The 15,981-nt window shown below is 48.7% G+C and overlaps 1 protein-coding gene across 1 annotated transcript in view; it reads right to left on the reverse strand.

The window, feature by feature from the left end:
- The window catches only part of MAP6 (microtubule associated protein 6), a 57,822-nt gene extending 44,736 nt beyond the window's left edge, over positions 1–13,086 (reverse strand). The window contains exon 1 of the mRNA XM_028725881.2: positions 11,398–13,086. Within this exon, the coding sequence (XP_028581714.2) occupies positions 11,398–12,221 (824 nt within the window). The 5' untranslated portion in view covers positions 12,222–13,086. The remainder of the gene's footprint in view (positions 1–11,397) is intronic.
- Positions 13,087–15,981: the final 2,895 nt, after the last annotated feature.

Raw genomic sequence — 15,981 nt, forward strand, 5'->3', positions numbered from 1 at the left:
CAGAGGCCTGGGCCAGGTAGATAATGTGCCCCCCCTTTTTTACCCTGGGGATAACTGGTCTTATAAATAAGTAAGTTTATAAATAATTTTCACAAAAGTTATGCTGACAAATAATTTTATTTCAAGGCTTGAACCGTATCTGCATATACAGTGGTGCCCCGCAAGACGAATGCCTCGCAAGACAAAAAACTCGCTAGACGAAAGGGTTTTTTGTTTTTTGAGCTGCTTCGCAAGACGATTTCCCCTATGGGCTTGCTGCGCAAGACGGAAACGTCTTGCAAGTTTGTTTCCTTTTTCTTAAAACCGTTAATACAGTTGCGACTTGACTTCGAGGAGCAACTCATAGAACGCGGTGTGGGAGCCTTTTTTGAGGTTTTTAAAGACTTTGGTGATTTTTGAAGCTTTTCCAAAACTTTCCCGACACCGTGCTTCGCAAGACGAAAAAAATCGCAAGACGACGAAACTCGCGGAACGATTTAATTTCGTCTTGCGAGGCACCACTGTAAAGACAAAATGGAAAATATAGATAAATCTGCTGACCGAGGCTGCCTTTGGAATCGGAGGCCCGGGCCAAGTGGCCCATATGGCCCCTCCCCCCTCTGTCTGGGCCTGCTTGTGACCCCAGCTGTCACGGACTGGCTGGAGAATGATGGAAGGAACCAGCTGGGGAACTCCCCAGGGAAGAAGGCTCAGAGCCTGGGGATTGGTGGTGGGACAACTATGAGTGGTCAGAGGGAGAAGACTGGGAGGAAGAGGGGTCAGAAGATGGAGAGGGAACAGGGTTTAGTGAGCAGGAAGAGACTGTGGCAGAGAGCAGTCCAGAATCAGAGGCAGAAGTGGAGGCAGGAGAGGAGGGAGACCAAGAGGCAGGCTGCAGAAGAAACTGGAGTCTCCCCCTCCTGCTGCAACCAGTCCCCCCCCCACTGGTCTCCTAGGACCAGAAGTGGTATGTAGAGGGTGGAGCAGAGACACGCAAGGTGGCAAAGTCTCAGATTGCTTAGGAAGGATCCAGGGGAGAAGGAGACTTAGGGAACTGTGGCATCAAGGCAAGATCGATCGGACAGAGTTGTGCTCCCAAGCGCCTCCTGAGCTGAGTGTTTCTTTGCATAAATAGTTGACTTCAATGACGCCATGTGAGTCCTTACTTGACCTGCTCTTGGCACCCTGATCTGACACCAGCACAGAGTCTGGGTGTTCCTGGTCTAAATGGTCACATCCAACAGGTACATTCACATAGTGAGAACAGGATATAGCATCCTAACTTGGACATAACATCCGCTGAAACCACAAGAACTGTCTTTGATGATGATGATGATGATGATGATGATAATAATAATAATAATAATAATAATAATAATAATTTATACCCCACCCATCTGGTTGGGTTTCCCCAGCCACTCTGGGCGGCTTCCAACAAAATATTAAAATACAGTAATGCATCAAACATTAAAAGCTTCCCTAAACAGGGATTTGATTTGTGTGTGTGTGTATTTAAAAATATTATCCACTGTGTTAAACTGTCCCTTTTTTTGTCACCATCCACACCAGCAGTCCTATTGCATCAGACCTGAAATCCCTCGGGCCTTTTCGTTGTGTAAAGCATAAACGCTTAAATGCAAACGATATAATATTGTTTTACAGGTTGCCCGTTTTACAGCACAAATGCTTTCACCTGCCTATCCCACCCATCCCCTTCCACACACGTGAAGCTGCCTTAGACTGAGCCAGTGTCCAATCCCACCAGAATCTCTCCCAGGTCTCAAGATCAGCGAGTTTCGCAGCTTGGCTGGTGTGCAGCCCCCACAGCTGAGAAGCAAAGGAGCAAACCCAAGTAAGTCTCATCCAAGCAAATCGTTATTTATAGGTGCCACATAATACCCATTTTGCATTCTTAAGAAATTGATATTTTCGTGTGGCAGCACCTACATTGTAGGATTCCCTATTGACATCAGGCAGGTGCCTTCACTGTACAATTTCAGGGCTTGCTAAAAAAACAAAAGGACGTCAAACCTTGAAATGTTCAAAGGATTGTAAAATTAATGGAATGCATACATTTGAAGAGTATAAACAAAAACTTTTTAAAAAATAACAATAATATTAGCCTGTTGACCAATTGCCAGTTGATTAATTCATCTAATAGATCAATTCATCTAACCAAACAAACAAACCAACCAGATCTAATCAATCAATCAATCAATCAATCATTCAATCATTCAATTTTACCAGATCTAATCAAATCATTTTAATTAGAATCACAGAACTGAAGAGTTGGAAGGGACCCCAAGGGTCATCTAGTCCAACCCCATGCAATGCAGGAATTTTCTGCCCAATGTGCGCCTAGGATTCATAATCCTGAGATTAACAGCCACACGCTCTACCGGTTGACTAATCATTCAAGCAAACATTGCAGCCGTAGTTGTGATGCATGCATTTGCAAAAACATTTGTCTCCGTTGTCTGTTTCTAGGGTGCACTTAAAAACAGCATTCCCCAACCTGGTGCCCCCCCAGTACTTTCACCTACAACTCCCACCAGCCTCAGCCTGATCATTGTGCTGCAGTTCAACTCAAAGTCTTAAAAAATGGAGGTTAATGTGCGTATTGATCTATAGATCTTGTCTGTTTTATCATGCAGGGGTCAGCAAACTTTTTCAGCAAGGGGCCGGTCCACTGTCCCTCAGACCTTGTGGGGGGGCAGGACAATTATTTGAAGAAGAAAAAAATTGAATGAATTCCTATGCCCCACAAATAACCCAGAGGTGCATTTTAAATAAAGGAACACATTCTACTTATGTAAAAACACCAGGCAGGCCATACAACAATTAATGTGGGAGTGGGAGCAATTAACGTGGGAGTGGATTAGGCCTGTCCCATGGAACGGATCAAGTGTTCCTGTGTGCATTAGGAAACTTTGATTTAAGAAAGGTAGCCAAACCATTGAGCCAATCCGCAGAGAGAGTTCTGCAGAGGCCTGTCTAGTCCAGCACGTGGTCTGAACCACGAGCCTCTTGGGCAGGGGTCAGCAAACTTTTTCAGCAGGCGGCCGGTCCACTGTCCCTCAGACCTTGTGGTTGTTGTTGTTTAGTCGTTTAGTCATGTCCGACTCTTCGTGACCCCATGGACCAGAGCACGCCAGGCACTCCTGTCTTCCACTGCCTCCCGCAGTTTGGTCAGACTCATGTTCGTAGCTTCGAGAACACTGTCCAACCATCTCGTCCTCTGTTGTCCCCTTCTTCTTGTGCCCTTGTGGTGCACCGGACTAAATTTTTTTGGGGGGAATGAACGAATCCCTATGCCCCACAAATAACCCATGCATGCATTTTAAATAAAAGCACACATTCTACTCATGTAAAAACACACTGATTCCCAGACCATCCACAAGCGGGATTTAGAAGGCGATTGGGCCGGATCCGGCCCCCGGGCCTTAGTTTGCCTACCCATGGTTTTATGCATTAACAATATTGGGAAATAATAAGCCATTGCCATGTTTGCTCCTACAGCCACGGTCGACCAACCACCTTTCCGGACAAAATTACTGTACTTGATTTTTACATGTGGATTCCATTCACTGAAACTAAGAATAGTAAAGCATTCTGAACACTGCGCTGTCTGCACCAACACAATCACACAATTTTGATTATCCTTAATTATTTTAAGCAAAGGAGAAGCAAGACCTTTCTCTCTCTTATACACACATCAAACACACATGCACACACCGTACTGTCACTTCTTAAAGGTATGTAGCAAAACCATTTGAAAAACCGAAGAAAATTTCTCCAAAAAAAAACCCCACACAGCAGAAAATCAGCCCTGGTTTTCACTGGCGGGTGTGTGGGTGCTTTTTAGGAAACAGGGATGCCGAAAGGCTCTCTGCACACAGTCGCGGCTAATTGAAATGGGAGGAGCGCTCTGCAGTGCCTTTCTAGAAAACCAGAAGATGATTCACGGCGTCCCTTTTAATTAAATATAACTGCATCTGGAAGACCTACGATTCTATTCCTGTTTTCCAGACTTGACGGCCTTCCCAGCTTTTCAGGGATAGCATTGTGCTGACCGACGAGGGCAGAGAGAGAATTTGCCAGGTCCTCTGCTAAACGATAACCGGCCTTCAAACATAGAAGGGCGACAGAAACAAGAAAAGGTGAAAGGATGAGGTGAGGAGCAACTACGTTTGGGCGGTAGGAGTACCGGCTCGGCTTCGCCGGTGCGTCTACACCATGGGTAGGCAAACTAAGGCCCGGGGGCCAGATCCGGCCCAATCGCCTTCTAAATCCGGCCCGCGGACGGTCTGGGAATCAGCGTGTTTTTACATGAGTAGAATGTGTGCTTTTATTTAAAATGCATCTCTGGGTTATTTGTGGAACCTGCCTGGTGTTTTCACATGAGTAGAATGTGTGAATGAGTAGAATGCATCTCTGGGTTATTTGTGGGGCATAGGAATTCATTCAATTTTTTTCTCCAAAATATAGTCCGGCCCCCCACAAGGTCTGAGGGACGGTGGACCGGCCCCCTGCTGAAAAGGTTTGCTGACCCTTGGTCTACACAGCCACGACCACCCCTCGCTTTGCATCTTCCTCTCTTGGAAAGCAGCAGGTATGCCTGGAAACTGGCCAGGGTGGATAAAAATCAATGATTTTTTTTAAAAAAATCAATCAATCAATTATTTTAAAAAAAATAAATAATAAAAATCAGATTCATTTTTTAAAAAATTTAAATTGGATTTTTAAAAAAATTTAAATCAGTTTTTAAAAAATGAAATGCTTTTGGGGGAAAATCTTTCCAAAGATAGTTTTCCATTTAAGTTACATTATAGTCCAAAGGCGATTCACCAGGAAATATGGATTTGTTTTTAATTATGTAGCATGAGGCTTTATATTCAATGTTTAAATTTTTCCATGAATCCATTCACAAAGTCATGCTCTTCCAGAGGTTTCTGTAAGATTATTTGGGGCAGTTTTTCAAATGACAAGATATTGTCACAGATGCTTGTTTTTGAAGAAGAGTGAGTTACAGAAGTTTTAAGTTTTTCATGTGGCTAAAACTCAGTCTAAAGTATGTGGGTTTTTTAATTGCTTAACCACATCAGTTAACAAACGTGGCTAGGTATGCTATAACGTAATTGTTTTAGTTAAAGAAATTGTTTAAATTGTTATTAAGGAAATGCTTATTTTTCTCCTTCCAATAAAGTAGAGCAGAAATGTTGTCCAAATATAAACAGTTAACTTACGAAACCTCACAATCATTTCATAACTATCTGCCTCTATATATTTGTAATAGTACAGTGGTACCTTGGTTTACAAACAGTCTGGTTTGCATACGTTTTGGATTACAAACACGTCAAACCCAGACGTGCATGTCCCAGTTTGCAAACATTTTTTGGATAACAACCCATTTTGGGGGGCATTACGAACAATTTTTTGTGGGGAGGCCCCATTGGCGAAAGCGTGCCTTGGGTTACAACCTGTTTTGGTTTACAAACGGAACCCCAAAAATTTAAAGGGGAAAAAAACTGGGTGTACATTTCCAAAATATAAGATAAAAAACAAATAAAATAAAACCTACATACAGCTACAGTGTTTTGTGTTGTATAGCCTACTATGATGTAAGTCATGGGCCCCGCCTGCTAGCCTGCTCCCTAAAATATCAGTGATTTGCTCCTTTCTATATATAGGGTAAAACCTCAGCGCCTAGGATTTGCCGATCGCATGGTCGGCGGTTCGAATCCCCGCGACGGGGTGCGCTCCCGTCGTTTGGTCCCAGCGCCTGCCAACCTAGCAGTTCGAAAGCACCTCTGGGTGCAAGTAGATAAATAGGGACCGCTTACTAGCGGGAAGGTAAACGGCGTTTCCGTGTGCTGCGCTGGCTCGCCAGATGCAGCTTGTCACACTGGCCACGTGACCCGGAAGTGTCTGCGGACAGCGCTGGCTCCCGGCCTATAGAGTGAGATGAGCGCACAACCCTAGAGTCTGGCAAGACTGGCCCGTACGGGCAGGGGTACCTTTACCTTTATATATAGGGTCCCTACATTCTGCATAGACTGCTTGCATGGCAACATGTGCAAATGGCCTTGATACCTATTAGGTCCATAAATTGCCATATAGCATATATTCAACAACAAAAACTGCGACCATTTGCTGTTGACAAAGGACAGCTGGACCCCAATACCTTGAGTAGCTTAAGGCCTCATCAAACCTAAATCAGGTCCTGATCACAGTCAGTTCATTGTTTGAAAAATGAGGCTTTAGAGATGTCTTGCCCCCCAAATGGCAACTAGACTGTTTCGGCGACTGTAACCTTAGTTTAAGGAGCCATTTGGCACTGAATTCCCTGCCCCCGAGTATCTAACACTTCCCCCCAACCTCATGATGTCCATGAAAGCAGTGACACACTGTGAATGTTACTGGAGAAAGGATTCTGTGCATACAAGGAACCAGGCAGAGGGCCTTCTCGGTGGTGGTGCCCGACCTGTGGAACGCCCTCCCATCAGATGTCAAGGAAATACAGTCATACCTCGGGTTACAGCCGCTTCAGGTTGCGTTTTTTTGGGTTAAAAAGGAAAGGGACCCCTGACCATTAGGTCCAGTCATGGCCGACTCTGGGGTTGCGGTGCTCATCTCACTTTACTGGCCGAGGGAGCCAGCGTACAGCTTCCAGGTCATGTGGCCAGCATGACTAAGCCGCTTCTGGTGAACCAGAGCAGCGCACGGAAATGCCATTTACCTTCCCGCCGGAGCGGTACCTATTTATCTACGGACCACCAAAAACTGAAATGGGTTACTTCCAGGTTTTGGCAGTTGCGCATGTGCAGAAGCACTAAATTGCAACCTGTGCGTGCGCAGATGCGCCGCTACGGGTTGTGAATGAAGGAAGGAAGGAGTTTAGATTTGATCTCCCGCTTTATCACTACCCGAAGGAGTCTCAAAGCGGCTCACAATCTCCTTTCCCTTCCTCCCCCACAACAAACACTCTGTGAGGTGAGTGAGGCTGAGAGACTTCAGAGAAGTGTGACTAGCCCAAGGTTACCCAGCAGCTGCATGTGGAGGAGCGGAGACGCGAACCCGGTTCACCAGATTATGAGTCTATCGCTCTTAACCACTACACCACACTGGCTCTGAGTTCCAAACGTAAATCCCGCACAGATCACGTTTGCAACCCGAGCGTCCACTGTAAACAACTGCCTGACTTTTAGAAGACGTCTGAAGGCAGCCCTGTTTAGGGAAGCTTTTAATATTTGATGAATTATTGTATTTTAATATTTTGCTGGAAGCCACCCAGAGCTGCTGGGGAAACCCAGCCAGATGGGCGGGGTATAAATAACAAATTATTATTATTATTATTATTATTATTATTATTATTATTATTATTATTATTGAAAACAGAGGTGTTGCATGTACCATTGTGAGTGATCCTTTAATAAAAAAACAACGTATAGATGTATAGATCGATAGAAAGATTAGATATAGATATAGATGGACACACACATAATTTCATTTAAATGCACGGTGCCTTGGAATATAACTCCTCTGTAAGTGGGAAGCTGCCTGTATAACCGCATCATACACAAGAAATAAGTTTCCTTGATCTGCTGCTTGCACCCCATTCATTCCCTGCTCAGCCCCCAGGAACTGAGGGCGCCACGCCCAAGACTTACTATTCCACTAGCATTCAAAGATTAAGACACGGGTGGGTCGCAACCATAGCTCTCAACTTTCAGATTTGAAAATAAGGGATCAGCAGCCTCACCTGTCCCGGGGACAGTCTACGGCAGTGTTTCCCAAACTTTTTTGGGCAACGGCACACCTGTTTACTGAAAAAAAATCTCGCGGCACACCACCATTAAAGCCCCGCCCCGTGACGTCAGCGCGCAGCGTCACGCCGGGAGGGACGCACGAAAGCTATCCTATGTAAATACGGATTTAGCCTCGGTTTGCTCTGGCTTTGAAGCTAAAGGTTAAAGGGGGGGGGGCAGAGAGACGTGTAGACCCGTTTGCTTAGAAGTAGGTCCCCAGTGTTTCCCCATGGGGTCCCAAGGAAGAGCGGCGCCACCCGATTGGATTTCCTAAACTCCCGCCCTGAGCGCTGGAGTTCCGCGTAACCCAAATTAAACCCGGTTGCTTACACTCTGTCCAGGAGGACGCACAATCCCCGCTTGACGGATGGGTCTGTTCCAAGGCTGGCTCCGCTGGCAAAGCCGGCTTGCTGGACGCCTCTTGGCAGGGAGAGAAGCGGACGGACGAGTTTTAAGAGGCTCTCCGTCGCTCCAGAAGAAGGCAGGGCGAAGATTTCAAGGGGCATCGCTCCGGCTGCTCCCTCTCCCGGCGCGCAGGAGCGATGCCTCTCTCTGGCTCTCCCTCCGCGCAGGCTGAGGGAGGGAGGGAGGGGCGCGTGTGACCCGTCTCTGCTGGGAGACCAAACCCAGCGAGGCAGAGTCGCGCGGAGGCGCCCAGGCAGCGCTGCCGGCTGCGAGGAGGAGCGCCAGGCAGCAGCAGGAGGCGCGGCCTCTCCTCGCCGCCGCCGCCCCGCCTCTCGCCGCCGACTCGCCCGCCTCCCTCCAGGCATCTCGCGGCACACCCGCCGATGTCTCACGGCACACTCCTGTGCCGCGGAACACCGGTTGGGAAACACTGGTCTACGGGATATCTAACAATCAGGGATAGCAGCGGGAAGCAGCAGGAAATGGCGCTGGAATAAGGAAATTTCCCGCCCAAAAAGGGACGGTTGACAGCTATGGTCATAACCGAAAACAGCCAGCTGTTGATTGCTGATTTGCAACCCTGCAGAGGTCTCCTCCCCAGGAACCGCCCTTCGTTTCAAGGCAAGTTGCTCCCAGGTAATCATATGGTGGAGCTGCCGTCTTAGTCAAGTGTCTTAAGACAGGGGCAGCCTCCAGAAGATGGTGGACTACAACTCCCATCAGCCTTGGCCAATGGTCAGGAATGATGGGAACTGTAATAGAACAAGATTCAGGGAGCTACCCTGCTACCCTGGGCTAAAGATATAGTCCTAAAGCCTTCTGAGCCTCAGTCCTTCTGAGCCTGCCAGCCCTTTCTCTCTCCAACCACATGTAGTTTCACAAAGGCTACATAATGTTCTTTCTGGCCTTGCAAGGAATCAAGCCTTCTGTATTACGGCCTGTCCTTTGGAACTCCCTGCCCAGTGATATTAGGCCAGTGTGTCTTTCAGGATCTGCTAATACTGGGGGTTTTTTTGTTGAGCATGCCTACCCAGACATGTCAATTCAACATGTATTTTCATGTGTAATTTTAGTTTATATTTTTTAATAAAAAAAATCTGCTGGTTTCATTTTGTTTAAACATCTGAGCTTATCAGTCATTTTAAAGTATTTCTATTTCATGTAAACCACTTAGAGGTTATGATGGTTTAAAATATATATGAATCCTGTGAAAGGAACTGAACGGATGACAGCAATAAGAAGTTTTAAAAGGCACAGAATAAACTTGAAATATAAAATTCTGCAAGTTCATATATGTACCCTCATATAATTTGGAGGGGGGGAGATTTATAGATGGCAGAATTAGGAACCCCCAAGAGAATTCTCTTAGCAAATGTCAAAGTCTTGGTTCCAGGTGCAAAAATTCAGTTCTGGGTGTGAAATTTTGTACCGTCCATGTGAGAATTCAAGGACGGCAAAATTTCAGAGCCTCTTACAGAATTTCATCGTCAGCTCTGGAGGCAGAACTAGAGTCGACACTTGTTATTTCTAAAACCATGAAATCTGTTGCATTTGAAGTTAGAGGAAGAAAAAAGGAAAGAAGTTTATCTCCCACAGCATGCAAAATTGGCCAAAAACATTTTGACTATCCGGGGCGAAATATATATACTGTATTTTTTGCTCTATAAGACTCACTTTTTCCCTCCTAAAAAGTAAGGGGAAAGGTGTGTGCGTCTTATGGAGCGAATGCAGGCTGCGCAGCTATCCCAGAAGCCAGAACAGCAAGAGGGATCGCTGCTTTCACTGCACAGCGATCCCTCTTGCTGCTCTGGCTTCTGAGATTCAGAATAATTTTTTTCTTGTTTTCCTCCTCCAAAAACTAGGTGTGTCTTGTGGTCTGGTGCGTCTTATAGAGCGAAAAATACAGTATATAATGTTCCCCCGCAGTTACTGATCTGGGAAACAATCCCATAGGGACTTCTCCTGCGTGGTTTTCACTATTCTGAATGCAAACTGTAAAAGGAGAGAACCATTCATACAAACATGTATATGCCGACCACTGACCCACCTGCCTCCATATTGTCTACTCTGAATGGCAGAGGCTCTTCGGGTACCCAGGAGAACATTCCTAGCCCCGTAGTCAAGCATCTTCTCAATGGGAAATGTCAGGGATGGAACCTGGAAGATTCTGCATGTACAGCACGGGTCCTACCAACAACCTCCTTTGGCGATGGCAGCAGCTGGGCTGCAGAACATCTGCTTTGCTTGCATAAGGGCCCAGCTTCAATTCTTGGGGCCTCCAGGTAGGGTTGGGAGATTCTCTCTTGCCTGAAACCCTGCAGGGCTGCTGGCTGATCAGTGTAGGCAATAGGGAGTTAGATGGAGCAGTGGTATATAAGGCAGCTTCTGATTTTCCTCATGTCAACGTGGCTTATGGAGGAGAACCGCCTTGTGGTTTGTGCCCAGTAGACCTGAAGGAGTGTCTCCACCCCCATCGTTCCACCCGGATGCTGAGGTCCAGCGCCGAGGGCCTTCTAGCGGTTCCCACATTGCGAGAAGCAAAGCTACAGGGAACCAGGCAGAGGGCCTTCTCAGTGGTGGCACTCACCCTGTGGAACGGCCTCCTGTCAGATGTCAAAGAGATAAATAACTACCTGACATTTAGAAGACATTTAGAAGACATCTGAAGGCAGCCCTGTTCAGGGAAGTTTTTAATGTGTGACATTTTGATGTACAGTGGTACCTTGGGATAAGTACTTAACTCGTTCCAGAGGTCCGTTCTTAACCTGAAACTGTTCTTAAGCTGAAGCACCACTTTAGCTAATGGGGCCTCCCGCTGCTGCTGTGCTGCCGGAGCACAATTTCTGTTCTCATCCTGAAGCAAAGTTCTTAACCCGAGGTACTATTTCTGGGTTAGTGGAGTCTGTAACCTGAAGCATATGTAACCTGAAGCGTATGTAACCCAAGGTACCACTGTATTTTTAATCCTTGTCGGAAGCCGCCCAGGGTGGCTGGGGAAACTCAGCCAGATGGGCGGGGTACAAATAAATTATTATTATTATTATTATTATTATTATTATTATTCCCGGCGACAAAGATCCAAGCATCTCCCACGAATTCGGCCAGCCCCCTCCCTCCGCCTGGTGGTCAGGCCCACCTCCGACCGCGCAACTGGACCAAGCAGGAAGTCCTACCATGTATGGGTCAACCTGCTGGAGCTTCTTACCTGTAGGAGGAGGTGCTCACCCGGGCTGTGACTTCCTCCTTGATCTGCCGGTTGAGAGCATCCACGGCTGCCCGTCCTTTGCTGGTGTCGAGCGACGTGGAGTACCCGGCCGCCACCTGCTGTTGCTGCTGTATCGGGTCGCCCTCAGATACAAGAACCTTCTTCTTGGTCTTCTTGACCCTCCCTTCTTCAGGCCTGGTGGGGTTGGCCTCCTCTTCCTTCCCTCTCTCCTCCTTCTCTGGAGCCACGTGGGTCTTCCTCCTCCTCTCCAGGCTCCCGGGCCTCTCCTTGGAGCCTTTGTCCAGATCCACCGCAGGAATGGCCATAGGTTTGGGGATCCAGGGGTGGTCGCCTCTCTTGGGGATGGGCCAGGCACGGAAATCCTTCTGGTACTGGCTCTCCTTCTCGAAGGGCGTGTCCGACGGCTGGTACTCGCTCTTCGGCTTGCAGCTGGGCTCAGGTCTCTGCACCTTCCAAGCCTTGTAGTCCTGGCGCATCACCGAGTCGGTCGACGGGTCTTTCGGCTGCTGCCCGGGCTTGAGATGGCCTCCCGGGGCCGCGTGGTCCACAGCTGCAGAGGTCGCCCTGGCAACCGCATCCAGGTCACCCCCGCCAAGGGCAGAGGGCTGGGTCTCGATGGCCGAGGATGGGCGTGGCAGGTGGTGCTGCTGCTGCTGCTGTTGCTGCACCACAACATGGGTCCCCGGGATCTCGGTGGCTTCCGAGTATTTGGTGAAGACCAAAGGCACGGCGATGTCGGCTTTGTCCAGCTGGTTCCAGAAGCGGGCGATGCAGCAGGCCCGGCTGATGCAAGGCCAGGCCATCTTGGCAGCCTGGTCCAGTTCCACTCCTCCCTCCACGTTTGGGGAGCACCTGCTCACCTCCCTCCCCCTCCCCAGATATAGACAGATACACACACGCACAGACAATGGGAGCCACCAGCTCAGTGGCGACCCAACTCTCTCTCTCTCCCCCTTACGTTACAGGCGTGATTTTGCACAAAAAAATCAAAGTGCGGTTGGCAAAAGCACCCAAGCTTGATCAGAGGCGGAACCCCACTTAAGTAAGACAAGCAAACACCCAGCAATTAAGAATAATAAAAATCAAGAGTCATTCAGAAAAGAGGGCCAAACAAATTCGGAGCCTCTCCCTTTGGCAGGGGGTTGAAGTGTCCGGAGACCCCAAGAGAACGATGATCAGGGATGGGGAGGAAATTGTCCTATATCCGATTTGCCAATATCCAAAGGAGAGGGCGCCGGCAAGCCCCAAAAGGGAGGTTGGAGACCCGCTTGCTTTCAAAGGGCATCGCCCACCCGAGGAGGAAGAGAAAAGGGGGTCCTTCGGAGCCTCATGGCTGAGAGAGGGGACGGTGGGGTGATGGATGGCGGGGGGAGAGATCCGGCCTTGCTGCCCCACCTCTTTTCTTTCGCTCTGTCTGTCTGCCTGTCTTTCTTTCTCTCTCTCTCTCTCTCCGGCTCAACTGCTTGCAGACACCGAGTCAGGCTTCAGAAAGAGCCGCGCGCCTCGGGGCTCCGGCCATCGCCATCCGACGGCAGCGGCGCAAGGACGGCCGCGCTGGTTGCGGCTGCGGCAGAGAGAAGAGCGGACCGCACCCAGTCGCGCGCCCGGCGGAGAAGGATGCTGGAGGGAGGCGATGCGGTCGGATCACCTGCCTCCGTCAGCACGCACTGCACGCCGGGGAGGGAGGGGGAGGTGGGGGAGGAGGAGGAGGAGGAGGGAAGAAGCAGCCCTTAACCCTTCCCGGCCCGGACACGAGAAGGAGGCTTTCCCCAAGGGTGGGAGGCGTGCGTTCTTCCCAAGGAAGAAAGGCGATTGGCAAGATGCGTAAAAAGCGCTCCACATCTCCAAAGCGCTGCGCCAGGCAATGGCCGGCTCGGGATGGTCCGGAGCAAGGCTGGCCCTTGGGTTCTTCAGCGTTGTTGTTGTCCTTTAGTCGTGTCCGACTCTTCGTGACCCCCTGGACCAGAGCACACCAGGCACTCCTGTCTTCCACTGCCTCCCGCAGTTTGGTCAAACTCATGCTGGTAGCTTCGAGAACACTGTCCAACCATCTCGTCCTCTATCTCCTTGTGCCCTCCATATTTCCCAACATCAGGGTCTTTTCCAGGGAGTCTTCTCTTCTCATGAGGTGGCCAAAGTATGGGAGCCTCAGCTTCAGGATCTGTCCTTCCAGTGAGCACTCAGGGCTGATTTCCTTCAGAATGGGTAGGTTTGATCTTCTTGCAGTCCATGGGACTCTCAAGAGTCTCCTCCAGCACCAGAATTCAAAGGCATCCATTCTTTGGCGATCAGCCTTCTTTATGGTCCAGCTCTCACTTCCATACATCACTACTGGGAGAACCATAGCTTTAACTATACACAGTGGCGTAGCGTGGGTTGTCAGCACCCGGGGCAAGGCAAGTAATTTGCGCCCCCTAACCCGTGGATTTGCGCCCCCTAACCCATGGATTTACGCCCCCTAACCCTAACCCCCAGATGTTGCGCCCGGTGCGGCTGGCCCCCCCTGCACCCCCCACGCTACGCCACTGACTATACGGACCTTTGTCGGCAAGGTGATGTCTCTGCTTTTTAAGATGCTGTCTAGGTTTGCCATCGCCTTTCTCCCAAGGAGCAGGCGCCTTTTAATTTCGTGGCTGCTGTCACCATCTGCAGTGATCATGGAGCCCAAGAAAGTAAAATCTCTCACTGCCTCCATTTCTTCCCCTTCTGTTTGCCAGGAGGTGATGGGCCCAGTGGCCATGATCTTCGTTTTTTTGATGTTGAGCCTGGAGCAGGAACCGGCAAGCCACTCCAGTATCCCTGCCAAGAAAACTCTTCAGCGTTAGGAGCCTAGAAAGAGGCTCCTGGTGGATCAGGCCCCTGGCCCTCCTCGTCCTATTCATTCTCAATGGCCTCCGCAGATGCTTCAACGGGAAACCCGCATGAGGGACCTCAGCGCAATGAGACTCAGGGTTTTCCATGTTTGATTATGTTTTTATATATGTTGGAAGCTGCCCAGATCAGGCAACCCTGTCAGATGGGCGGGGTATAAATAAAATTATTGCTATTACTATTATTATTATTATTATCATTATTATTATTGGAGGGACGTGCTGGGGATTGAACCTGCAGACTACATTCAGAATCTTTTCTCTTTCTCTCTTTGGCGATCACTTGTAGCCCAGTAAGATTGTCTTCCATAAACACAGGTTTAACAGTGAGTCCGTAAGTGACTGTGGAGGCCAATTCTGGATCCACACATCCTTCCACATTGGAGACATTGGTTTCTGGACGGGAGTTGATCATGGTGTGGATTTGCCAAGCGTGCCTTCCTCTTAGCACGTTTCTCCCTTGCGTCCCAAGTTCGAGTGTCTTCAAAGCCCATGACACCTTTGGTAAAGGCTGTTCTCCAACTGGAGAGGTCGCAGGCCAGTGTTTCCCAATTGTCAGTGTTTATTCTACATTTTTTTTAGATTTGCCTTGAGAGAGTCTTGAAACCTCTTTTGTTGACCACTAGCATTATGCTTTCCATCCAGTGTTTGTTCCCACTTGTGTACTCTCAGACTTCACACACACTTGCCAAAGTGTCTCTTGGAAGCACACGGTTTCTCATTTTCAGAGGCAACTGAAAACACTAGCACACAAACACACAAGAATCCCTCCCTCCCTCCCTTTCTCTCTCTCTCTTGCAAAGGTGCTGGACAGCACCCCAGAATCCTTGCCATTCTCTTTTCCAGACAGGAATTTTCAGTACTAAAAATCTTTGGACAGATCCCCAGGCAACCCACCCTTTAAAAAGATCTCAAATGAAAGAGCGAGGGAAAGTCCAGAGGGAGCGAAGGAGCGGCGAATAATGAATTAATCCCCCTCTTTAATCTACCATGGCGTGCCCATTTAGAAATCTGAAAGGCGGATCATAGGCTATGGAAGTGCCAGGGGGCATTTAAAATAAATAGAATCCCAAAGTCTCTAGAGCTGTGTGTTTGTGGAGGGAGGGTGGAATTCTATTCCTGGATGTGGGATTTTAAACCTTTGCAGGCTTTTCCCACAACAGGGGAAGGAAGGAAAGATATCAAGGATCCAGCACTGCCTTAACTACTTATTGCTGCCTAAATAATAATAATAATAATAATAATAATAATAATAATAATAATAATGTATTATTTATACCCTGCCCATCTGCCTGGGCTTCCCCAGCCACTCTGGGTCGCCCCCAACAAAATATTAGTAAAGGTAAAGGGACCCCTGACCATTAGGTCCAGTCGTGACTGACTCTGGGGTTGCGGTGCTCATCTCCCTTTACTGGCCGAGGGAGCCAGCGTACAGCTTCCGGGTCATCTGGCAACATGAGTAAGCCGCTTCTGGCGAACCAGAGCAGCGCATGGAAACACTGTTTACCTTCCCGCCAGAGCAGTACCTATTTATCTACTTGCGCTGGCGTGCTTTCGAACTGCTAGGTTGGCAGGAGCAGGGACCGAGCAACGGGAGCTCACCCCGTCGCGGGGATTCAAACCGCCGACCTTCTGATCAGCAAGTCCTAGGCTCTGTGGTTTAACCCACAGCGCGGGTGTAAGACTTGGCAAT

The sequence above is a fragment of the Podarcis muralis genome, chromosome 4 (genome assembly GCF_964188315.1).
Source record: "Podarcis muralis chromosome 4, rPodMur119.hap1.1, whole genome shotgun sequence".
In the NCBI taxonomy this organism is placed as follows: domain Eukaryota; kingdom Metazoa; phylum Chordata; class Lepidosauria; order Squamata; family Lacertidae; genus Podarcis; species Podarcis muralis.